General features: G+C 37.9%; 1 protein-coding gene across 2 annotated transcripts in view; it reads left to right on the plus strand.

Annotated features, from left to right (window-relative positions):
• The window catches only part of GRM1 (glutamate metabotropic receptor 1), a gene marked incomplete at both ends in the record, with an annotated part of 180172 nt that overhangs the window by 20564 nt on the left and 132753 nt on the right, over positions 1 to 26855 (plus strand). For both annotated transcript variants that reach the window (XM_082048651.1, XM_082048652.1), the window contains one exon: positions 17407 to 17656. In XM_082048651.1, the coding sequence (XP_081904777.1) occupies positions 17407 to 17656 (250 nt within the window). The remainder of the gene's footprint in view (positions 1 to 17406; positions 17657 to 26855) is intronic.

Raw genomic sequence — 26855 nt, forward strand, 5'->3', positions numbered from 1 at the left:
CTTGAGTCATTGTTGTGCCTTTAGTTGTGCCTGCAGTTGGTTTTCACATTGAAGAAAATAATATTTTGTTTCTCAAGGATAGTAAGTACAGCAGATATATCACAAGAAGTGTCTGTTTTGAGTGTAGCATTATGACAGATCTCAACTCTGCGAGAAAAGAAAGAAAAACGGTCATTTACAATTAAATAATTTTTTTTCACAGCACCCTGTAAGTTAGAAACAAAATAGTTAATCCACCTCTTGTTGTATATATACATACATAAACATACAGAAAGGCTTTGGATGTTTTTCATTAACATATTGTTTTGTGTTCATTAATCTCTGCTAATATCCATATCCAGTCAAAATAAAACATTATTTAGGAGGGGAGAAAAAAACAACTAATCCACTCAAATTAAGTTGTCAAGACTAAAATAGCTGGCAGAGATCTCAAGAAATGTTAAGAAAAACAGAAATCTTTCTGCCTTTGACTTTCTGTAGATTTGCAAGATTAGAGTGCAGGCATCGTGTCAGAAGAGCAGTAATGCTTGCGAGAGAGCATTTATCAAGTGCTAACAAGAGGATGAAGGAAAATTGAAATGACACTACAATCTTATTCTTCATTAAAAGTGAAGTAATGAATTTTCCACTAATTCGTTTTGACAGATGATACTCTGACAGAGTTGACACCTATAACAAAATGTGAGTAAAGTGGATGCAATTCAGGAAGTGATGTTTTAATTTATATATTTTTTTTCCCCTATCACTGTGATGTCAGTGAAACAGATAATTCAGATTTACATTTTTTTTTCTTAATTTATCTTTGACCATCAATTTTTTTTGCTCTAGGCAAATAGCTACCTACAGAAATAGAAAAACTATTAGCTTCTTGGACTGTAAGCAAAACTAAATAATTAATCTGATTAACATTGCCAAGGAGAGATGTAACACCTAACCTCTTTTCCCAGGCAATGTGTGAGGTGACATTTGTGAGCATAACTTTGTTAACAGCCTTTTCTGTCTCAAGGTGGATTTTATTCATTGGAGATGCAGCAGACATTTCATTATAACTGTTCATGAGATTTAACAGAAGATGGCATGTTATATGGGGGAACTCTTGCGAGTTACTTCTCGTAAAGTATCAGTTACAGCTGTCTTTGGGATGCAGAGCCAAAGCAAGGCTGGTAGTCATGTTCCAAGAAGATATTTCAGAGGTATTTCAGCAACATACTTCAGATATAAGTACTTACTAGTCATGATGTTTGTTTATTGGATATTGAGATAGATTCTAATCTGCAGCTGAGAAGTACCAAGTGAAACTCGTCACAACAGGATTTAAGTTCTGATAAAGGTTCCTGAGTTGTTCCTGAGCTTTTCTTTGGACGCTATGATGATGCTTCTCTAACACTGAGTGCAAGTGATTCCAAGGAAAGCATCAACCACCACTACTTTTAGCAAATAATATAGGGCAAAAAGCAGCAAAGCCACTCCACTAGTGAAGAGGCCACTGAATGCTTCCAGGAAGAAGGTGATTCTCCCTGGGTGGGTGTACTAGCAGTATGTCACCAAACATGATCACAGTGCTGTTGGGAACTTGGTTCCTCAGTTGTCTTTCTGAATGTGTTTTCTTTGCCCACAACTGAATGAATGAATAATCTTAGGGAGAAAAACAAAGGCAAAAAGAATCATTAGATACAGTTCCTTTGGCTACAGAGCACTATTCAATAAGTTATTTCAGAAGGTTCCTGGATATTAATTTGATAAATAAATAGTTTGCCTATTTTCCCTTTTTTTTTTTTTAAATAATTGCAGTAAGTTGTTAGACGGTGTCTTAAAAATACTATCTTTAAATAAGTAATTAAATTTACTTCTAACAGAGTCTAGTGATTTACATTTTTTATCAGATCCCATTTTGTTTGCTTTCTAATCTCTTCATTTTATTTGTAGTGTGTCTTATTGATTTGTTATGCCTTCTTTGTAAGCTAAGGAAGATGCAATAGGACAGTTTGGAAATATTGCCATTCTATATTGCTAAAATTCTCAGAGGCACTATATAAGCCTGCAACCCTCATTTTTTTTCAGCAGTCTTTTGCTTGAGCCTCTGCTTTTTAAAAAATAAAATCAATAAAAAATCAGTCCAGCTAATTTCACACTTTTAAAAAAGGGGTTCCATTTAAAAATTTGATTTTAATTTATTAAGAGCTTGGAATCTCTCAAAAAGCAATGACCTAAGATTGGGGTAGGAAAACTACTTAGCCAAAAATGGATATTCTTATGCAAAAATACTATACAAATAGTCATCAGCCAAAATAAAGCCTTTTCAGGGGTCAGAAAAAGTAATACAATGATATATCTTTTACTTCAACTGACTTTCAGCAGACCCAAAAGCTACTTGCATGGACATTAATCTTTTCTTATTCCATGGTGATCTTGCCTTGGCTGTTCTGTAAGGTGTACTTGATGTTCCTCCAGAGTTCAGTAATGATTTCTGGTGATGTGTTTGTTGGTGGTGATGGTTTGTCTTTTTATTTATTTTTTTTTTTTAATACAACTCTTACATTTTCCCACTCCATACAATGAGTTTTTTTTAAATCAATTTATCTTAGAAGATCTAACCTGTCTACCTCCTAGCATCCCAAAAGCCTATAACATGCTTGGTCAATGATGCATTTTTTTCTGTTAAACATGGCCCCTCTGTACTGCTGTAGCCATTCTGGCAATACAATCTCCTTGCTTCTGTGTAGACAGCAAGCACACAAAGAATATATAGAGGAATGCTGGAACCAAGAAAGTCAAAAGTTAGAAGAAAAGTGTTGCTGATATTTATTAAAATCTCCAGACTTAGACAACTTTAATCCCTTGGTCTTTCTCTGCATCAAACTGCAACAGCATTTTTAAAAAATGTCATAATATAAGCCATAGGTGCTTGGTTTTGTCCTTGTGTATGCATTTAAGTCCTGACTCAGTTGTTGAAACCCACATCCTCAAAACAGTAGATTTTGGCCTTCACTTTGCATGCTTTCCAACAGCATATAAATAGTCAAGTTATTAAAGTTGAAAATTGAGGTCTGCCTAAAGCGTCTCCTTCTCAATAATATGTTAATATGCATAACCATATGCTTTTCTGATTATATTAAAACCTGGACAGATGTATGTGATAAGATTGTAGTTCCTTTGAAAATACCGTAGCAATGTGGGAGATGTTTTTAAGGATAAAACTAATCTTAGACACAAAATCTTGTACACATAAAATACAAAACCTAGCTGTTGTTATGAAGGAAGCAGACCACAGAAAAGTCTAACAGGTGTCTGAAAAATGTGTATGTTCATAGAAATTCTGTCCAAGGTTTTGAGGTTATTTGTTGCCAAAGGTTTTGCAGGAATGAGCTTGCTCACAGTTGTGCCAGTAATTCCTGTCATCAGGCTGACATTTCAAGAGCAGCCTTTTGCATTTGTACTCACCCTCCCAGATGCACCAAAACCACAACCACTCTCTCCTTCTGTGGGGCTGCAGTGACAGTGGAAGAGAGGCCATCGTATTAGCAGAATGAAGTCAGGGCCAGACAGTCCCTGGCAGGCACGTTTCTCTCTCTGTCCATATGGGAGACTTACAGCTTTGAACGGATTGCTCATGGAAGTTGTACATATTGCATACTTGAGGGAGCTTCTTATGGCCTTATTCCTTTGGGTAAGCATCCTAGAGGAGTAGGAGCTGAATTCTTAAAGGAAATATGCTGGAATCTGTGAGAACAGTTTGTGAATGGTTTTATTTATCACTAGCAGTCTTTTATGTGCCTTTCCCCACTGATATTTTGTCTGCAATCAGGAAGTCTTGAGCTGAATCCTGATGGCATCAAAGGAAATGAGCAATGGCTAATTTCAATATTACCTTCTGAGGCTCCAAGCAGTTTCAAAGGAGATGGAGAAAAATTTGCATCCAGACATATTTTAAATAAAAGCACTGTTCACTACTTATTGAACACACGGATGGTGAAAAATATAGTATCATTTTAGAACAGAGAAATCCTGCTGATAATAAAGCAGCTAAATGCTTTCTGCACTGTGCATATAAATGGGATTTGCCTGGTCTCTGAGCATCTCTGCTGTCATGCAGTGCCGACTCACAGGTGCCCTCAACTTCCCTGCTCCAAGCAGCTGTGGGTTTGTTTCTGTATACAACCACATAATTTACAGATATTTACAGAAATATCACTTGTTTAATCTGATCCAATCATAGGGTCTAATAGGAGAGGGCTCTTCAATAGCCTCTAAGGCAAATCTTATTAACTTAAAGGTGCCCTGTAGGATCACTGCATCATGATCAACTTCTCAAATATGCAAGTACATGCAAATCATACAAACAAAGTATTCAGCTGCCTGAAAAATAGTACTAAGAAAGAAAACACTGAGAATTAATAAAAGGGACATATCAGTGACATCCAAAGTGGTATGTGACTGGTATATCTCTTAGTTATGTCTTAAGAAGAATTGCTAGTTTTTTTCAACAAAAGTATGGAAAGTGTCAAGTTTTCCTATGTTCTCTTGGTCAAATCGTGGTGCCCCACTAACATTCATCAACTCTAACTGAAATATCTTGCTCACTATGGAGAAGAGATTACGTGGGACTTGTACAAAGGTCTACCAGGTCTTAAGTGTCGGAAATGCTTTGTTGGAGAGTGAAAGAGTTTATATGAGACCTCAGTGGTATGCAGAATTTGCAGTGATCTCTACACTGCTGATTTTCTTTCTCTAAGAAGACCCATTCTTCCTCCCCAGCTATTTAAGACTTTTATGAACCTCTTACGAGCTCACTGTCATAAATAGCATTACTGTTTTAGTTTTTGGTTGTTGTTATTTTTTTTTTAACACTTGGCCAATTTAAAATCTATGCTTATTATCAATTTTACTTCCGAAGCTTGATGGCAATGCAGAAAAGAAAAAAAAATGAACATTTCAGCCCGTCTAAAAAAAAAAAATTAAATGGTCCAGTACAATTAGAAACCGAAATTTTGTTTATTTTTGGATACCACATGTGTTTTGATATGAGCACCAATTCAGTTGATTGTGTTTGGATTAGATACAAGAAGCAGATGATATCTAGCCTGAAAACATTTTACATGTCTGAAAGATTCAGTATCTTTTCACTTTATGTTGCTAACATCTTGTCACAGAACATTATGTTACTTCCTACCAGAGGAACATTAGTGATGCTAGGTTATACAATGCCAATATGGAATTTCAGTGTCTCATGCTTTTGGATCATACTCCCATGATATCCAGTCAGGACTTCAGGGACTGATTTTCTAATACGTCCAGTTTTAGAAGTATATCGGTTGAACTGCTGTACTCCCTTTGTCAAAAGTAGATCTTGCTGCTGGAGCGAAATATATGGAGTATTTTAGCGCACAGATCAGATCTACCACACTCGCTGTCACAAGATCAAGAGGGACCCACATACTCATGTATTGATTCAGTCTAGGCAGAAACATAGAACACCCTGAAAAGCCCCATAGCTCCCCTTGATGGAGACCCTCATCAAAAACTTTGGCAGATACAGGGCTGCCCTGTCTCACAACACTGGACCTGGCTGAGGCATCCCCTGTAACATTCTCACCAAGAACATCATAATCTGCACATCTGCAGATGGATTTTTCCTCGCTCCCACAGCTGTGAGATTGGAGCCAGCCATGTCGATGGCCACCCTTTTGCTGCTGTCAGGGCTGAAAGTCTTGTTTCTATGCTGCCAGCAAAGCACCTCCCAAATTTGCCCTGCTGTCTGCCACCTCACAGCCTGCTTTGACAGCGGTTAATGACAGTGTTCATGGAGAGCTTGTGCACAGCAAACTGTATAAGCAAAGCTGCCTTGCCCTCAGTATTTGGATGCACTTGATATATGCACAGCCCTGGCCTTTGTCCTCCTTTTTCCCACCTGCCACCTGGGGTCACCCACCTCCCTGTGACTCCTTCTCCCCTGCTTTCCCTCTCTACCTGAGTTCCCATGTCAATAAGGGGGACATGGCATGGCAAAGGTGCTGCCCTGCCAGCAGCCACCCACTGGGTGTTCAGCAGAGGGCTGTTCCCTTTCCTCGGCACATCTTTCCAGGAGCGTTCATTTGAGGACTGAGCAGCTGAAGCCACACTGGGGTGATGTGCTTGGATTCACATTGTTTTGCGCTGGGAACAGGAGGTTGCTTGGGACCTTCTAGATGACTGTACAACTTGTGAACACCCAGATGTCATTCCTTAGGAGCTGCCTGTAAGCCAAAGGGCTGTGGGAGTGGAGAAAATAAAATTGCAATATCTGGGGGGAAAAAAAATCCTTTTGTCTTTCTCTGTGAATTGTCTGGTTTCTTAACCCAGCAAAGGGTTCTTCTTTTCCCTCTCCAACAAGCTGTTTTACAGGTCTGCATAGCAGTGTTGCACAGACCTCCCCAAGGACACATGATACCTACAGGTGCTGCAGGGAGCCTCTTGCCCCTGAGGCCACCCTTATTCAGTCCAGAGAGAACTGGGAGTGGATCTGGGCGCACTCCCGGGTGTGGGTGCTGGAGGTTTCAGGCTGTAGAAGGGTTGTTGCTGGGTGCAGCCTAGCAAAGCCATATGTACACAGGACTGCTGCCCTTCTTGGCCAGAATGCAACGTGCTGGCCAAGAGAGCTGGTCGCTCCCAGCTGCTGAGGCCAGATAATGGCTGTTATCTCTTTTGTGAAATAGTTTTGTGGTAGTTGTAACAGTTTAGTTATTTTGGGGCTTGGCTAACTTGTTATCTGTGCTCAGTCCCAAATTATACATCTGTAGCTTAATGGCAATTCAGAGGAGAGAAGACGAACTGTTCATTTTGCTCTTAATTCACAAGCAGTGTTCTTAAGTGCTCTACAGTATCTCATGTTTTCAGGCTTATCACTTTGTCCTACTTGCATTTAGACAGGTGGGTTTTTTTTTTCTATCTCACAAGTCTGCCCTTCTAAAGTTCACTCTTTTATATTACCTCTGTGGGAGATACAAAAATTAAACTAATAATTTGTTCTTTGCTTGTGGTAATCCAGCTTTTACATTCATTTCCTGTACTAGCTCTGCCTGGATTCTCAGCATTAAATCACCTTTTAATCTGCAGATACTACAGTAGACTGTGAGGAAAGGTATTTCAAGTGTTTCACCAATCAGCAGCAGATATGCCTTTTAATATTGTGTAATTCAAACATTTATATAGTGTTAATCCTTGAGGTTATGAACTCAATTGGAAATGCTGGCATGAATATCTCACCTCAACTTTATCATTGGGGAACTGTTCAAAACTGGGATTTGATTTTTTTTTTAAATTTATTTCTGTCAGTCTCAAATCCTACAAACACTTGTGCTCAGTATTTAACGTCTCTGCTCTAAGTCTTTTAAAGCATTATTGTGAATATTCAAGTCAGCATCTGTGATGGTGTTTTCAGAACTGGGACTTCATCTTAGGGTTGATTAGAAATATTTTCACTAAATGCTTTTTGGAGGGGGGGGTGTTACTGAAAAAATATTTATAAAGTTTAATATTTTTGAAAATATTGATTCTGCAAAAATGAAACACTTCTACTTAGTTGTTTAGGGTTTTTTTGCCTATGCATTCCAGTCCTCTTCTCCTAGGCCTTGTTCTTAAATTGTTAAAAATGTCTTTTTTTTTTTCCCTTATCTCTAGCTTTTATACTGAGCATCTAAACCTTTCTGGCTTTCATTCTTGTATCAGTCCAAGAGACAGAATTGTTTAATATGTTATTCTGTGTTTCTTCCAGTTGTGCCAATATAATTGATTACAGATGATGGCTGTAACAGTCAAAATCAAAAGTAGGCTGTGAGTGTAGACAATTTAGATAATATTAGGAAATTGTATTTATTATCATCAAATTCTTTAATGGACACGTAAGGCAAAGCAGCCACTGTCTTTCTTAAACGTGTTTAAATTAAAACACAAATCTATCTAAAATAATATGATTTTCTTCTGAATAATAAGATTACAATAACCAGGGATTTGATAAAGCATGCATCAAAAAGCCTATCTAACTCCTCATTTGCAAGAAAACCAGAAGCTTATTCCATTTAAATGAAAGGTTTCTCTGATGATGGCTAAGCTATGATTAGGTATACTTTTTAGACAGAAGACTAAGGTTTATTACTTAGATATTATTCCAAACCTGATATAATTCACACCTAGAGTTGTGGTCCGCAGAAACAGAAAGTTTTGGTGTCTAAAATCACAGATAAGCCAAATTTGCCCTAAAGGCCATGAACATTTAGCTCTGGAGTTATAGTTCAGGTCAGTAGCTTTTTGGATATTTGTTTTGATTATGTGTTTCAGTAGGCAGTAATGAATAAAATTTAATAGTTCATTTGGCCCTCTTAAAATTTAATAAGCATCTGATAGTGTAACCACTGAAATTAAGGACTCCAGTGGGAACAGTTTCAAGCACTAACTTCTCTTTAATAAGATGAGTAGAAAATACACTTCAAAAAGTAATTTTGTTTCTAACATACTTTCGAAATACCTCCTAAAATCATTGATAATGTAGGTTATTGGGAAGAGTTCATGGTCTTGCTGACTTTTAATGGAGTATCTTATGATGTTTGGCCTTCTAAGTCCCAGCCTAGAAAAACATGTGATTTGTGAGTATCAGGTTGGATAGGTTCACAACAATAAAAATAACTATGTTTAATTCTCAAAATTGTGGGGAAAGGTCAGAAACTGTGATCTCTCTGTGCCCTCAAGCTCAGAAACCAGATAAGCAGTAAAAATATGTTTTAAAATTTCCATTAATTCAATTATGTTCAAACCTTCATCCATAGTAGGGTGTGTGTGTGTGATTTTTGCTCAATCAAAGTTGGCATCAGTATTTTAAATCTGATGCTTGAAATGTGAGCTAAACTAAATGTGTAAAAGACAAACTATGAGCAGAACTGAGCATGGACTTCATTCCTTCTTTTTTAAATGTTGCTCATATTAATAAAAAAAAAGAAAAGTGAATATTTTTCTATGTTGATGTCCCTTTTGGGTATACTTTCTATAGCTATTTTTGTAAATGATTTTACTGACTATAATAGTCACAGCAAGATTTGGAAAGAAATAGATATTATTCATAGGAGAGTGCTGGAACTTAATTCTTAGGTTTACTTTCTCCAGTCACATCAAGGAACAGAAAACATCTGTGACCCATTGTTCAACCAATGCTAATCAGCAGAACTAACCAACAGTTCATGTTAAGCAACACTAAATTATTTTTAATACATTTTGAAGAAAACTGGAAGCCAGTAACTGATAAGTCATGAACAGAAAAACGAAGTTCCACAAGTAAATTTGTTACAAGTACTGTATATCAGTCAGGGTTGGACCTGAAGTACTGCCATTAGAATATAAATAAGCCTCTAAAGCTCCTTGTTAGACACAAAATACATAAGCACTGGGTATAGCCTTTGAATACATTTAGGAAAAAATATTGGCATAAGACCACATTTTGGCATTTCTCTTATTGGGGAAGTGTAATTTAACAAAAATACCTTCATTACTTCAGGACTGATTCCACCTGTGCTTGTATTTCTGACAAGAATATCAATTAGTTTCTCAATATGATGCACCTGCCTTACTCAGGATGAAGGCTTAAATGTAACCAATTTATCCGGTAGCAGAGTTTTACTTAATTTGGGTTTTCTTTACTGAGATAATACATCACCATGGTAAACTGTAACCTAGCATTTACTAAAATAATGCAAATTTTCTTATCTGAAATAGTCTCACATCTCTGAGAAGCTGGATTATGTTAGGAATACTGAATTGATTTACTTGTAACAATCACCTAACCCCATTTTTTTATCTTCTGTTTTAATTTTCTCCCTTGTACTTGGCTTTACTTGACTTTAGAAAATGAAAAGACTAGTCTGGTCCCAACAGCTCACTTTTTGTATTTCTAGGAGGACCTTAATTTCTGAAGAAAATAAGCTGTAAGCACAGATGGCAGAGATCTGTAGTGCAGCAAAGATTATTCATTTAACTCATTCTTCTGACTTCTGTCAGGCTAAAGTGCATTTGCTTTGAAATCTGTGGTGAACCCAGAAACATTTGTGAAGATACTTTGAAAGAATACAGAGCATGTACACTGCTATTTCAGTTTCTAATAATGAGTTGTCTTCTCAATAATTAAAAGACAGTGAGGCCTCCATTCAACACAAAATCTCTTTAGCTCTGTCAAAGAAAAATAACCAGGGAAATCTAAAGGAAATGCTGATTCTCACAGTGCCATGAGTTGCTCTGTGAGGCAAGCTGGTGGTGATAAGGAGGTCTGTGGTACTTATAGGTGAGAGTAGGTTATAAGCAGCTTTAGAACTGAGGAGATGTGCGTCTGGACCTGATCTGAGCAGCAGGGAGCTGTGGGCAATCCAGCTGGTCTCCAGGAGAGGAATACCTGTAGTGAGTGTCTGTGATGTTCAACCTGTATTAAACTGTCTTTGGGGGTCAATGTCAGAAAGACTTGTTTCTCTCTTCTTTAATATCATTGTACTTGGGGAAATTAAAATAGCAACTTCAGCATTCTTTGTGAAAAAGCTTTTTTTTTTTTTTCTTTATTTATCTGCAAACTACTTACAATAAAATCAGAGGTAGAGTTTTCCTTTTAAGCTTTGCAATTAGACTAGGATTTTAGGTCTAGCAAAGTGTTTTCTTTTGGTATTTTCTCCACTGTTTTGGCCTGGCTGATATCAAAACTGGAGTCCCTGTCCATGCGGAATTTTTCTTTTTTTTTAAAGTGGCCAATCCTTTAGGGTTTGTGAAGTGCTCAGACAGCCTAACTCACCTGCTTTGAAGCTGTCCCTTAAAAACACCTGAGGTGAGATCTATTCAGTGAAGAAAGAAAAGAGTGTTGAGAAAGCTAGCTGAGCTCTGAAAAGAAACTGTGATAAATGGCTCTAGCTGTCAAAGTCAACATTAAGTGAAGAGGGTTCACAGAAAAAGGAAACACAAATTCTATTTGGAATAACTGAAAACTGGTAAAAAGCAACCCCTCCTGACATCACTGTGATTTTAGCCCTGAAAAAGATGTTCTTGGGAAACATGGAAGTCATAGAATCATACGTTCTCTAAGTATCTGGTCTTTGCTGTTTGCATTGTGGCAGAGAAGTCTGGTAGAGGAGGGATGTTGTCAGTTCAGCAGTCCTGGAAGGCTTGTGTTGATGGAGCTGCTTTTCTGTCAGTGTAGTATTTATGTTTGGGATATATCAAAATAACACACATGGGCAGATCCATTTCTACAACTTTTAGTTTTTTGCCAGTCTGCTACATTCAGGGAAGAAATGTAGACTTTGGCTTTTATTTTTAACTCTCCCAAACAAAGGAGTGGACAAATGGATGTAAGTGGTCAAATCATTACAGTTTAGAAAGTGACTGCTTGTCGTCTGAGACTCATTAGCTGACTATGTATGTGTTTCCAATCTGTTACTAACATACTAGTTTAAATTTGATAGTTAAACTTTTTAATTTTAGCTTGCAATGGACTAAGAGTATGCACATGATTATTTAATATGGTTCAATTGATAAGAAATACATTAAAATGAGATAAATCAGTCATTTTCTTATTAACTGATTCTATTCAAAGATGCCCTTGTGGCACAGGGAAACATAAGATGTTATAGGAGGGAAAACTGGCACTCTTTTTTGCCTTTTTTTTAAAAAAAAATATTTTTTTCCCCCTCACTGGTCCAAAACCTTCCAGTCTCCCCAGACTTGTATTTCACATCTATACAGTTACTGCCATATTTAATATTACTACTAGTTTTTAAAAATCAGTTATTGCAACATATCAGGAAGTAACTTCATAACCAGATCATGTCCTTGTCCTACTCTTCTCAAATAATCTGCCTCTGCAGTAGAGAAGCTTTTGAGTAGTCATTCCTTGCTGTTATGTCACACAGTGCTCTTCTCTTATTTTCTCTCTGCTGAAAAGCACTTAATTAGCTGAGGAAAAGAGGTGTTTTATAGTGAATCAATACTAAACACAAACAAATTTCATACCTCCAGCAATGTATCTACAATCTTGGCAGAGATGAACAAATCATGATGTTGAGAGAGGAAAGGACAGAGACCTTCCTGTGATATGACTTGCCTCTCTAGTACTTTGTAGTGAAGCTAGATTTTGTGGTTATCTTGCCTGTGCACTTCCTTCACTATGTGTTTGCAGGGTATATGGTTTTTTTTTGTTTTCACCTTTCATCTCAATTGTGGTTACTGTTGCTGTTTAGAGGAATAAATGCAGCAAATAAACCCCTAATGGCAAGGAATAAGTGACCACACCTGAAGGTATTGCTCATGACCCACACAGGTGCAGTATCTTTTTGCTTCCTGCCTTTTTTTATTTAAATCCATTGGAGCATTATTTCAGGCATTGTCCCCTACTGTGGATTTTTGTTGTTTTTGTAAGTGTGTCCCTAAAGGGGTCTCTAAAGAAGTAGTTGATATTTCCTATTGAGACAGAAAGCAGAGTGAGAGAACAGACTTGGTCTTCCTCTTCAGAATTCTGGTTTTCTTTCTCTTTAAGTGTGTGTGGTGTTGTGGTTTTGTGCTTTTATTTATTTATTTATTTATTTTAACAGGTGCTAGCCTGTATTTTGAGGGGATGCTCTCTGGAGCACAAACAGGAACAGTTCCTATTTGCTTATACTGCCCCAGAAATAAATTATAAGCTCCCTGAAAACATAGCACTTGCTGTCATGTGGCTTGGGAAGACACACACAAGCACTCCGTGCATCCCTCAAGAAGACAATCTCCAGGATTCTCATAAGCTTGTAATTGCTGAGGCTACATTTCCGCTCAATTTCATAAATGAAAAAGAAATGGTTCTCTTGACAAAGGGAATAGGGGTAAATTTGCCAAATAGCTATAATAAAAAGAAGAATATAAACCTTTTAGATGGAGCTCATGGGTTTTGCTCCCCATACTGCTCAAGTGTTAATACAAGCAGATGGTATTACTGTGACACGAAAGTAATACTTACTGTCTCATAGGAGCAATTTATGAGGCTAAATTTTTGGTACTTCCTTCCTTTTGTCTGTTTTCTGTTGATCAAGATAATATCTTTGATTTTTTCTTTAACTACAGTCTCTTAATGTTTTTGTTAAGATATTTATTATGTGGAATTCCATGAATGAGAATAATTCCCACTACATGTAGCTCTCACCAGCATCTTCAGATATGTGGGTCCTTCTCAGGAATGACCTTATACAGTGGTGAAGCAAAGCTCTCTTTGGCACTGAGAGAAGTGTCATGAAAATCCTCTTAGTAAAATTGTAGCCATGATAGGATTAGAATTTACCTTTGCACTGCTGTACAGGGTCTGCTTAAAGCATACAAGGAGAATGTTCGGTTCTTTGAACAGGGTACAAATTGAACAGAGCTGAAAAAAAAGAAAGAAAAAAATCATTAAACATGATGTTGTGGGTCTCAAAGTATATTAGTGACTCATCCAGTTTTCGGTGAAAGTCAGAAGCGAATCAGTTGTTTGTAGCTTCACAATAATAAATACTTGGCTTTTCACAGCTGATTCTGGTAACACAGCTGATTCTGGTAACAAAAAGCAGTGGAAGATAGGATTGAGTCTTTCCTTCAATGCCTATTTCAAAGGAAAAGTAGCCCTCAGTGCATGGCTGTGTTTTAACTCTTCACTGACTACTGTCTTGTGCAGATTTCTGCCGTTACACATTTCTCCTCCCAGCTGTTGCATGTGTATGGATTGAAACAGATGTGTCCAGCAAGCTGGTACAGATAGATATGTTCTTGGCTGTTGTACAGAATTAATTAGTGTTTTCTGTTCTATACATACTCTTACATAATGCTTACCCTGCCAGTTGAATGCATTGAACAGTGTATCTAACATCTCACACACATACGTTTTCTTCCTGATTTTTCCCGTGGATGGGGGAGATGTGGAGCATGCTGTCTTGCCTTGGGAGCACAGCAAACAGACAAGGAGAGGACCTCTCAGGTCACCACATCTCATCTCTGGCTGGTGCAGACATTTGTGTTACATAATGCTCCTGTGAGCTGAGCCACTCCAACATCAGATTTCTTTTTGTGCTGCTGTTGGAAGCCTGTTCTGCTACTTCTGTCAAATAAGGGTTAGAAAACTTTCATTTTTAGCTTCAAATTGTTTCTGCCTTGTTTTCTTTGCCTCTTTGATCTTGTGTCAGTGTTGTTCTTGATCTTAATTAGGTTTTCCCCTTCTGGGCTGTTTATCACCCTTATTGGATTGATTGGCAACAGTCTTACTCCCTCTTAGCCTGTATATTTGTAGGTTGTTGTGCTGTCAGTACAGGTGTCACTTTGTTTGAGGTAATTGTTATTTCACCAAAATTAAAGCTTGGAAAAATAATTTCAAGTGGATTTAAGTTTTCATTTCTTGAAATCATTAACTTGAATTACACAGCAGATTTTGTGCAGCACTGAATGTATGAGAAAATCCCATCTCACCTTAATATGTAGGTAGGAAACCTAGTGCATTTATTTTCTAATATGCATTGCCTAAACAGCTAAGAAAATTCAGTATAGGCTCCTGGCTCCTCTTAAGTAAGACTTTTATACTAATCCTACTGATTTCAAATGAGTCTGTGTTGGATAAAGTTCCAAGTGAAGTTGAGAAACTAATTTCCTTCCAAAGCACAGTGTGCTTGATAATGGCAAGTCAGCAATGAGGCCATCTTGCTTCAGGCTGGGACCTCAGGCAAGTCATAAAAACAGTACAGATGAAACTGCCTAGACCCACGTCCCTGACGACTGCAGGTTATGGCCTATAAACATATGGAAATGTTTCTACCTGTGTCCTTCTTGGCATATTGGATATTAGGAAAAATTTATTCAAGGAAAGGGTTGTGAAAGACTGGAACAGGCTGCCCAGGGAAGTGGTTTAGTCCCTGGAAGTGTTTAAAAGATGTATAGATGAAGTGCTTAGGGACATGTTTTAGTGCTAGAGTTAGGTTATGGGTGGACTTGAATGTTCTTAAGGGTCTCTTCTAACCAAAGTGATTTTATGACTCTACAGGAGAAGCCCTATATGAGGCCACACCATTTACTCAAATACAGGGTCCTTGGATGGGGCTGTAGGGCTGAGCCCACACAGGAGCTGCTTAGTGTTGCGTTCCCACAGGGCTCAGCTCTTTCTCCCTTCCCCCCTCCCCGCAGCCATGCAGGGCGGTGGCATCACTCCCACTCTGCAGTGTGTCTGGCTCGCAGACAAAAAGGCAGACTGACCTGCTTGCTGTCTCTGGCATCAAGTCACAGTCTGGAAAAGAGGCCACTCTTCTGTGCTGCAAATTTGCGAGAAACTAGAGCAATTCAGTGCAAAAGGCTGGGGAACTTGAGTTTTGACACTAGACCTGTCAGGTTTGCCTGCATGCTAGCATGACTATGACTGTTGTAGTGTGTCTGATCTGCAGCAAATGATACACATTTCCAGAAAAAATTCATTTATTTCTACTGGATTTATAAATTAAAAAATGCCTGAACTTTCCCTTGCTGAGTTTTGGTTTTTTTTTTTGTTGTTTGGTTTTTTTTTTTTTTTTGGAAGAAGTTAGGCTGATTAAGAAGTATTCCTCTTTGCAATTTTCTATTTCATACTGTTGCTGCAAAGGGGGAAGGTGGACCTCTTTGGTCATCCACTGGTTGAAAAGGTCTGGGTCTAGAAGTGATCAGCATATATTTGATGTTACTCCCTCAATAAATTAAGCAAACATCATGGATATGGGTAACATAAAATTAATGCTTCTCTTTTTCAACCATTTCTTGTTACTGTTAATAGATTTTTTTTTTTGTAATCCATCTGCTTCTCTTGTGTGATTGATGTTCATCATAAATGCTGTGCTCATGGCAGGCATAAAGTATTCAGAGAAAACTTGAGATTTCACCTGTCTCCGTAGCTGAACGCACTTTGAGTTTTGTAAAGCTGTTGATTAGGCTTCGTAAATGTATGAATGGGAAAGTGAAGGGAATTTGAGAATGAGCTTTGATGTTGTCTAGACCACAATGTTCAGATATTTCTATATTAGAAAGAGTTATTTCTGAAGTTCTTACAGATAGAATGTCTCCTATTCCAAGAGAAACATCAAGCCTAAATTTTAACTGTCATGAACACTGGTCAGTCAAATTATTGCAAGTGGCTTTACAAATGCTACCAGATCAGTGTGTGTTAAATTTACATCCAACTTTGTCACCATTTACTGCAGGGTGACAATAAACCATGGCAGATGCTCTCTGTTAACCCTCCACACTCCCCAGTAAGGGAAGGTAATAGGAGGAAAAGGGAGAGAGACTTGCAAGTTGAAAGTGTTAAAAATGCTTTACTAATGCTACTAATGAATAGAGAAAATAATACAAAATATAGAAAACCAATATTGAATATCCCGGGGTAGCACAGCGTTTCCACCCTCCTGTGGTGGGCGGAGCTGGTGTGGCTCCAGCAGCTGCTGGGCAGGCACACAGAAGTCCTGGGTGGGATTCTGCAGCAAACCGGAACTGGATTCAGGGATGCAGGGTCGGGAGCCAGGCCTCAAATCGCAGGGATGACAGGCAGCGTCCTCTTCAGATGCCAGCCATGGTCAAAGAGAGCGAGACTGTTGTGATCTCCTACTTTTATAGGGTGTATGAATTGTATGGGATGGAATACTCCGTCAATTTTAGTCATCTGTTCTGTTCGCCCCTCCTTGCAAATACATCCCTCTCACTTACGGACAAGCAAAATTTATCAGTAACGTTGACTGCCATAGCAAGAAGTCTAAACCTTTTGCTCTTCAGCATACCATTGCTAATGTTAACAGCTCTGGAGTGCAGTGTCTGAAAAAAAATTTGCAGCCAAATTCAGGAAAGTGCAATTACTTAGAAAAAATTAGCTGAAAGAAAAATTCGCTAAAAGAGAAACTGGCCTTGTTTTTAACAAAACCAGGACAAACTTTCATTCATTTTTATGACCGTGAACTGCATATGCTACAGAATGGCTTGGAATTAAATCCTTTTTTTCTCTTTACTGTGTCTGTTTTCCTGGACTAGCACAATTGTGATTTTTGCCATAGACATGCTGCTAAAACATTATTCTTACTGTTTGAGCTGCCTTCGCCCCCTTTCCTACCTGTCTATCCCTTGTTTGCCTTTAATATCCACTGTTAAATCAATGTAAGAAAAGAAACTTGCAGTCTCCAGGTCAGTTAAGAGCTACTGACACATGGATATCTTGTCGCTCCACTGAACTCTGAGTATGTTCACATTGGTGGATCTTATTTGCTCTTCCTTCTGCTAATGCTGGCTGTTGTGTTTTGTTTTGTTGTTTTTTTTTTTTTTTGAGGAAAACCGTCTCCTTCTCATTACAACACCCCTTAATTAGTTAAAACCATGATATAATACAAACTTTTTTTTTTTTTTTTTCAACAGGAAATTATGGGGAAAGTGGAATGGAAGCCTTCAAAGAGCTGGCTGCCCAAGAAGGTCTCTGCATTGCTCACTCTGACAAGATCTACAGCAACGCCGGGGAAAAGAGCTTTGATCGCCTGCTCCGCAAGCTGCGCGAAAGGTTACCCAAGGCAAGAGTGGTGGTTTGCTTCTGTGAGGGAATGACAGTGAGGGGGATGCTCATTGCCATGAGACGCCTGGGAGTGCTTGGGGAGTTCCTGCTCATTGGAAGGTAAGGCACCAAGTGTGACTTCTCTGCCTCTTCTCTACTCCTCGTCCTGCAGGCAGTCCTTTCACTTCAGAACTGTGCAATTCAGGCTACCTGGAACTTCCATATTTACTTGTCTAATGAAGGAAAAGAGGTGACAAGATGGTAGAGCAGATCTCAGGAAGGGGGTATGAAGGTGTATGTCAGCTAGATCGGTGGTGTTAACTTTTGCTAAAGTAGATGTTAATTGCTAACTCTTTTATATGGGTATATGACATTAGTGCTCTTGTGCTTTTGCAGGTTCTAGGGGAATGTTTCATACACAGATTTTAGAACCAAAGTAGGGAGTGAAGAATTCTGGTTTCAGAATATGATCTGGAAGTGTGACACATGACAGAATTTAATGTGTTTCACTAAAGACGTGTCCTGATAATTTGAACCCCCAAATTATCAAATGGTTTTAATTACTTGAACTTTTTCCAGTTTTATGATTACAACCTGGTATTTGCACTTGTACACTTTGTTCTGGTCTTTATTATTGAAAGCTAGGGCACTGATATGATGCAGACTTGTTTGTTTTTTAAAACATCAAACATGCTGATGGTCAATTCAATATGTACATGTGTTTTTATATTATCAGATAACAGTGCAAACATGTTGGGACAGGCAATATTGTCTTTATCAAAATGAGAATGGTTGCTTTTTTCTTTTAGAGTTTATCTTTGTAAATATTCACTGAAATACGGCCATTTTAGTTCTATCGCATATAGTCTATCCACACTTGCACTTTTGTGATAGCTCTTATTTTGAGGCTTCTTTGACTTTCACCTTGGTTTTGCAATGCCTTAATGTCTGGTTTTCCGTTTCAATGAATCTTGTTCAAACGATGAGGGTTGACATTTTCTATCTTGGCTGTTAGGTTGATAATGTCTTGTTTAATCCTTCTGTTTACTTTTTGTTTCTTTTTTATCTATAGTTTAAACATCATTCCTTCAAAGTCTTTGACAGTTGTCTTCATACCCACTAAGCTTCTGTTGCCTTTTTATTCTGTTGTCATTCTGATCTATCAGACTTCTTTTTGTCCTTTTCTTTCTCTAAAGTCTTTGTCTGTCATTGTCGTGACTGGGATGCTCTTCTTTTGCCCTGTGCTATAATATTGGTCTTTTCCTGACTGCATTGCTCAATGCCATCATGATTTCTGAGTCAGATAGCTAATCTGGCCTAAGTAATCATATGAAAGCAATCAATGGTTCTCCTTCAATTGTTTATTTATTTTTGTTGCAGTCTTTGATTGCAATCTATTTGGAGCAGAGACTGTATTTCTAGAAGGGTGTGTAGATAAGATAGAGCACATTTGGAAAACCATCAGCATTAAAATGGGAGAGTGAGGCAGTATTGAAAAAGGTGTTCTAGATTTGTACATGTACTTTTCATCTGCATCATTCAATACGCATCATTTGAAATGAATAATGGAATTTTTTAGGACTGACATCTTTTAAGTATGTTTTTTCAGTGAACAGAAGAAACGATAAAATTAGGCTGAATGACAGCATTCCTGGTCTTTTTGTAAATGCCCTGCAGCCTTGGGCAATGCTGTGCTTTCTTCATATATTGCAACTCTGTAGTGATGTCTTATTGTTCACCTGCTTTTGTTGCTCCCTCTTGTTACTGTCCAGACAGAGTGCGAAAGGAAATCAGTCTCTCACATTAAGCACCAAAACTAGGTACTTTGGTGGTACAAATCTTAGTTTCCTATTAGGTCATTTCCTTAATCCTCCATGGATGTGTGGAATATTTTGGCTTGAAATTTTGACTACAAACTTTTACCCAGCATTATGCTACTCTCTTTTGTTCAGTTATGTGTCTCAGAATCTGCCCAACAATGTTGTTCTGAGGCTTTGTCAGAAATTCTCACCTATTAAATGTTAATAATGGGATTTCTTTGGAAATCACAACATGTTTTTTCAGATAGGTTTTCACATACTCTTCTTTTATTCTGATAATTGAGTATGGGCGACTCCTTTTTAGGGTTGGGTGGGCTGTTCTGATTGTAAAACAGGCTGGCTATTCCTTTGCACATTCTGGATTGTGCCCAACAGCTGGTTGAAACAAAAAGTACTATAGGGCTTGCACATGTTTTATATGTGCTTGCAGAACTAAAAGAAAAGACATTTTCTTTGAATTGTCCTAATTAAGAGATTTTAGAAAATGGCAAATCTAGCAAACTTATTCAGAAGTACGTTTCAGTGAAACTGCAGTGCTATGAATTTGGTCATCTATACACAAACAGGAACGAAGGCACACATTAACATCTCTCTGACACACTGTTTAGTCTTTTTATTCAAGCACCCAGCTAAGCAAAAAACAAAAAGCCTTTTAAGAACATTCTTTTAATTGAGGAAAGTGGTATTGACTGTGAAATCAAGATTTTTTGCAATAATGAGCTAAACAAAGCCTTTAATTTTACCACAGGTTTGTTATCAGCCACACTGTACCAACCCCATACTCTGCTGTGACTCACTGTAAAGAGGAAGTCTTTACAAAGGGACACCTGGCTAAACAGCTCTCTTCCTGCTATACCTTCAATATTGCTATTGATCAAAGCAGTCAAGAACAGCTTAGCTGACTAAATTCAAGGTATCAGAGAGTTGGGAACCAAATTTGACTTCAGTTGAACCTGAGAATGATACATTGGGAATTACACAGGGTCACTGAGCCTCGACTGGTTCATTATATACTGGGGATTTTTTGGGATGGACTGGCTCTTCTCAGGCATAGAGTTAGAATGCTATTTATGCCAATATTCTCAAATTCAGATTGGAGATCTAACTAGAAGTTCATACTTCTTCTTTGTTCCTGAAAGGGGGAGTCTGTAGTATTAATGAGAAGAAAGGGAATTCCGATTTCTGAATCTGTAGGGAAGCTAGGATTAAGGCAATACAGGATAAGAAGTTACAATCCTGCCTGAGGGAGAATGGCAGATGTTCTGAAGTTGATACGGTGTCCAAATGTAGTGGAGAGTTCAGTAAAAAAAAACAAGATATGGAATTAAGGATGATAAAGCTTTTAAAAGTGGCTGATAATCAAAGGGAAAGGCGAAGGCAAAAAATTATCATGGCTTTGTATAAAAACAGTGATTAGAATAGTATAGGAATAACCAAAGGTAAACATTACGCTAAGAAAATAAACTGTACTCTTATGGGACACAGGTTATAGGTTTTTTTAGCAGGAATTAATTTTCACATGAAGAGATTATGTAGAAAGATGTTCAACATCATGTGTCTAATCATGTTTATGCAGGCCACTGGGTTTCATATTACTTAATAAGCATCAATTAGGTTTTGTGAGGATCTTGCAAGATGGATGAATCTCCTGTATATCCCCTGGGATGATGCACCAAGGCAAGGCATGTAACTGACTTTCCAGCATCTGTCTATGTAATGCAAAGCAAATGAAAGATGTAAACTAAATCCCCAATTTTAAGAGTTACTCTGAGATCACTGGAGAAGAACATGTTAGATAAATAGCTGGAAAGGAAATTTGCAATTTGACAATGTCTCAAACTCCTACACATAATTCTTTGTGTAAACGTATGAGGAATTTTAGGAAGGAAGGGATATTTTAGTGCACATGATATTTTTCAATATAACACTTGGAAATTGAATATGTACCACTTTCCTTTGGTAGGCTTCCCAATGTTTTATGGTCTCCATGACTATCTCTCTATGGGCTGTTGCAGAACTATGAATTTTAAGTGTTGGTACGGTGACCTCCCCTGAAAGTTTGGACACTGGGCTGTGAAGATACAGTTGGACTGTTTGCTGTGAACCCAGTGCATGACAGAGGCCAAGTCAGTTCTTTTTCTATATCTTGTAAAATCATTTTAGCATAGGCTGACAGAGCTTTTATGATGCGTAGTGCGATTAGTTTTTTTCTGACCACTTACTGTTCACAAGTCAAGATTAATGATGTTTTCGTCATTTAACTTCACACTTTCTAAAAAAATTGTCAAGGTATTGTTGTCAATGTAAGACGTTTGGTCCTGATGTTGGATATGTGGAATTTGATTTCATCCGGATACAAGAGTAAGCAAGTTGTTGGTGAATTGAGTTTACAGAGAAATGTGCCCTGATGTGGTCAATCTCTGGGTGGCAAGGTGTATGGGATGATTTGGGCAGGTGCCTAGGGCAGCTATCACCTTCCAAAGCCTGAACAGGCATGTAATCCCATTGAATTGGTGCACCACTTGAGAGGAGTGCCTTGCCTACTTGAATGAAACCCATCAGTTCCTAGCACTGTGACTACTGAGCCTCTGTTCGGCTCCATCAAAGCAGAGGAAGGAGGGCCTCTACATCTGAGACGCTGTGGTTAAGATAGGTACCCAAACCCTAGCTACAGTAATCACCCCAGTAGTCAAAAAGAAAAATTGGAAGCAGAAATTGACAGCTCCATAGCATCGATTAGTAGTGGAGGAGGAAGAATCTGCTCAGGAACCTGCTCCTTCAGCAAGGCAACAGGAGAAGGAGGTGACAGAAATCACTCTATAGGCAGAAATCACCTGGTCCTTGAGTGAACTTTGAGATGTGTGGAATGATTGTCTCTGCCAGCCAGGCCAATGGATTGCTACCTGGTTCCTCAGATGCTGGAATACTGAGGTTGTAAGTCAGGAATTAGAAGGTAAGGAAGCCCAGAAGCTGGGACCAGGGAAAAGACAAAGAAATTGCAAGAGGCAACAATCCAAAACTTCTGCAGGTGGCTCCTGTTGAATGTGAAGACAAGATAACTCCTCAGGGATGATCTTGTAAATTCCCAAGGGAAGCAGACCACCACAGAGAGAGGTGGTGTTTTAATTTGTATCTTTGTTTCTCACTATCCAAATCTATTTTTATTGGTAATAAATAGAATTACTTTGTTCCAATTTGAGTCTCTTTTGCCTGTGATGGTAACTGTTAAGCAATCTCTCTGTCTTTATTTTGACCCATGAGATTTTTCATACTATTTTCTACCCCTGTCCTGTTGGGTAAGGGTAGTTGGCAAGGGTCTGGGTGGGCATTTGGTTGCTGACCAAGGCTAATCCACCACCAATTACATTAGTTGCACTTCCATCAGCATGATGACAGGTATTTCTCTTTCTCTTCCATTCATTTCTGACATCACAAATATAATAAATAACACAGAGTATCACAAATACCACCTTCCGTATCTGGCTAAAAAGACTGCCTACCTCTTCTTCCCAGAAGAGTTCCTGGTGCCAGTGGTTCATGCATTACCTACAAATTGACTGAGAATATTCTGCTGCTAGATTGGGATGTTTTTCATAAAGAAGATGACCATTAAACTGTTCTTTTAAGTTAGACTAGCTGAAAGAATGGTGCTGTACTGTGTCTCCAATGTACAGTGTCTTCTTTTACCACAGGGGCTGCTCCATGCTTATGAAAAATCAATGAGAAATGTCCATGTTCTCCCAAAGAAGCTGAAGTGTTTTGCAGGGCCAATTTGTTTAACTCCATTTTCAAAATAATATGATTAGCTACTTTTAAGTACCTACAAGATTACAAAGAAGTCAGTAAGTGGGGAAAAAATAAACCCTGCCTTTGCTAGCCTAGATTATGCAGGATAGGTTTGGGCCTTGTAAATCTGGCAAAAATAGTAGATATCACACAGTGTTGCTCATGATAGTGTTTTGTGCCAGCTTGCTGTGAGTGGAAATGTGGTGCTAAGAAAACTGGTAGTAATCCAGCATTGCCAAATGGATACGATAGAAACCAAACCACTAGCATACCATGTGCTGTTTTTTTGGGGTGAGGGCAGTCTCAGTGTTAAAACTCATGGTGGTTTGAAAACCTTAAATAAAGATGACAACACAAGTGGCATGCTGACAAATAGGAAGACAGTAATTTAAGTAGCAAGAGGTTTACTTTTCATGCTGTTTACAACAGGAAGAGGACTGTTTCATCTGTCTGGTACTTCCATGGCCAAAGATGCTCTGAATGACTGCTACTAAGACTGTTGTTGCTGCTGATCCAAGTTAGCGGAAGACTCTGTATTTAAATAGGTGTTCAGATATAATCAGAGGTTTAGCTGGGTTTCAACTGAAATTGCTGGATTAAAATTCAAGTAGATTCCATGAAACACTGAAATAATTCATGATCAATATTCAAATACTTTCAAAGTCTAACTGAAGTTGGCAGTTAAGCAAAGTACTGTCAATGAAGATAGTCCCACCTGGCAACATCAGCAAATTTTCTGAACATTATCAAGGTTGGTAATAGGATACATAACTAAGTCTGGAACCTCAGCACATGTCAGTTTCTACAAATTTGTATTCCTTATTCATTCATGGTTCAATTCATAGTTGCAGTCTCACACCTGTTAACTATGATGAGAATTTATAATTAGTGTGGATGAAAACAGCATTGCATGATATAAGAAGACTATGAAATGGCAAGTTTTGTTTACCCTCTAACCTAAAATAACATCAATCCATGTTAAAATGGGATCACGTGTCAAGCGCCAATTAAATAGCGATACAGTAGAGCGGAACTGCATTTGATTTGAGTTTCGTTGTAGTTTGTACTTAGATCTCACCAGTAGCCATTCCATGGCTGTTGCTTGTTGATAGTGATGGCAAGTTAGATGTAAGACTAAGGTTTACTTATCTGGGATTTTTGAGAGCACTTCTGTGCTGATCTTAACAATAAGAACAATGTTCGTATATTCAGAGACGAGAAAATACAAGAAATGTACCTATTGTTTTTGATTGTAAAATAGGAGTTAAGTGTTGCAGTGGGCTATTTTTAATTCCTTTGGTCTGTTCAGTTCCTTCTCCCTTCTATGTGACATGAGGTATACTAGGTTTTGGATATAAACAAACTTATCTCTTCCACATGTGGGCATCCAGAATGAATTTTAAAAACATGTATTAACCATTAGATGTTTCTATGGATATACTCAGTGTTTTTAATGAGGATGACATTTTCAGGAGTTGTAGGTGAGGTATTTGTGCTTTTGTAAGTGTTACTCAATTTTATTAAACATCCCTCCCTGCTCTTTTTTTTTTTTTTTTTTTTTTTGGTAACTCAACATGAGATAGTTTTTTGCTTTATGCAATAAAAATAGATACAAAATAGTGAATTTCAGCCATGGTCTCTTTTTGTTATTCCTAGTTCTTAACAGAAGACTTTAACACGTGATTTCCAGTATGGTGCTTGCTAAAGTGAATCCACTTTGGAAGAAAGAGATCACATCACTAACAAGTATAAGACTGTGTTCCAGCAGTCCATGTAAATTCCTCCCCTAACAGTCAAAAAGACATTCGTACTGACAGACAGGAAATACTAGATCTCCAATAGCTTGGAGACACAGGAAAAAACCCAAACCCTTCATCACAATCTTCTTTCTGGGTTGATTTTTCCTATATTTACTTTAGAATTCTTTGTCCTTACATGCTTGGGTATCCAAAGACTTCCCGAAAGGGCCAGGTTTATAGGGATTTAAGGTTGTAGGCCACGCAGAGGTGAAATTATAAGTTTAAGCTGTATGGGTTCAAACTGGAACACAAGAGGTTCCACTTAAATTTGAGAAGAAACTTCTCAGTAAGGGAAACAGAACACTGGAACAGGCTGTCCAGGGGGGTTGTGGAGTCTCCTACTCTGGAGACATTCAAGACCCGCCTGGACACGTTCCTGTGTAGCCTCATCTAAGTGTTCCTGCTCTGGCAGGAGAATTGGATTAGACAATCTCTTGAGGTCCCTTCCAATCCCTAACATTCTGTAATTCTGTGATTCTGTGAGTGCTTGCAGACTATCTGTGGTAAGAAGTAGATTAGATGCAGCTTTGAGTATCTCCTGTTCTTGGACAATGGTCATAGATCACCCATTTGATTTCTATACAGGACTTTGAAAGAAAAAAACATATCCAGGCTATTATTTAGAAGTATAGATATCTTTGTATGGATTTTTAATATAAACATTACAAAAAGTAAATACAACAAAGATTGAATACGTGTAACACTAAAGTGGAAGCAGTATTAATTAATAAAACACAAATATATAAGTTCAGATATTTTAATAAGGTAAATACACAGTTTTTACAGTGATATGAAGGATTGCTGATTTAACAAATATGACATGTGAAAACCTGTTTGAAGGCAATGTACGCTTTTTAATAGCAGTCAATGTACCTTTTTCATAAATGTTGATTGTATTGAGAGGAGAAAAGGGACTGAGATTTTCCTGTTTCTGAATTTGTACTGCAATTGATTGTCAAGGCAAAGTAATACTCTTTTTCACTTCCTTAAGTCACTGGAATAGGAGGGAAGACAAAAGCACACAACCAAGTATCTTGAAGCACAATACAAAATCTGAGGCTTAAACCTCATGATGGTAAAACTTGTGAGGACATAACCCCCTTCTTTATGGATTTCTGGTAAAAACTTCCATGATTCTAAGGCAATTTATGCTTCTTACGTAACAAAGGAAAGCCAAAACTTGGTTCAGTGTTTTCAAGTTGTCTTGATGTGGATTCTGCAGAGAGAGTTATCTAAGCTAGTAACGTCCAACAAAATGCAAGGAAGGAACAGCCTTGACAGAAATAATTTATCTTTAAATTTTCTGCAAAATCTTCCAATGCAGAAAAAGTGCATCAGTTCAATTTCTCCTTGTTGTCTATGAATTAATATGGATGTTAGACTCATGTTGTAGATGTGTTGTTGATGGATTATTGATCAGGCAGTACATGTTTTATCATGCCTCTGTAGAAATCAGTAGCCGGATGGCTGCTGCACACCTGGAAGAATATGCTGTACTTCTATGTGAATGAATCATACTGAATGATGCTACCTCAAGGGTCTTTACATAATTTACTTAGGGCCAGATGTTTTCAGGCATGTCTGTGTGTGGCTGGGATTCTTTAGAAATGGCTAGGAAACAAAGCATATTTCTACGGACAGCAGTTAAAATAAGACCCTAATACTGTGAACTTTAGAATTTCTGTAGTTTACTTCTGCTGCTTTTCAGTGCTCAAATAGAAATGTAACTTAATGTAGTTCTAGTAAAAAAAAAAAAAAGAGCAAAAACATCCCACAAAATATAAATCTTCATAATTTTTTCAGGTTTAACTTGTTAATTCTAAACAGTAAAATAATCTTTTTTTTTTTTTTTTTTTTTTTTTTAAGAAAAACCCCAGAAATTAAAGATGAATGTTTCTTGGGATACATTTTTTC

This window comes from Streptopelia decaocto, assembly GCF_964273445.1.
Source record: "Streptopelia decaocto genome assembly, chromosome: 3".
NCBI lineage: Eukaryota > Metazoa > Chordata > Aves > Columbiformes > Columbidae > Streptopelia > Streptopelia decaocto.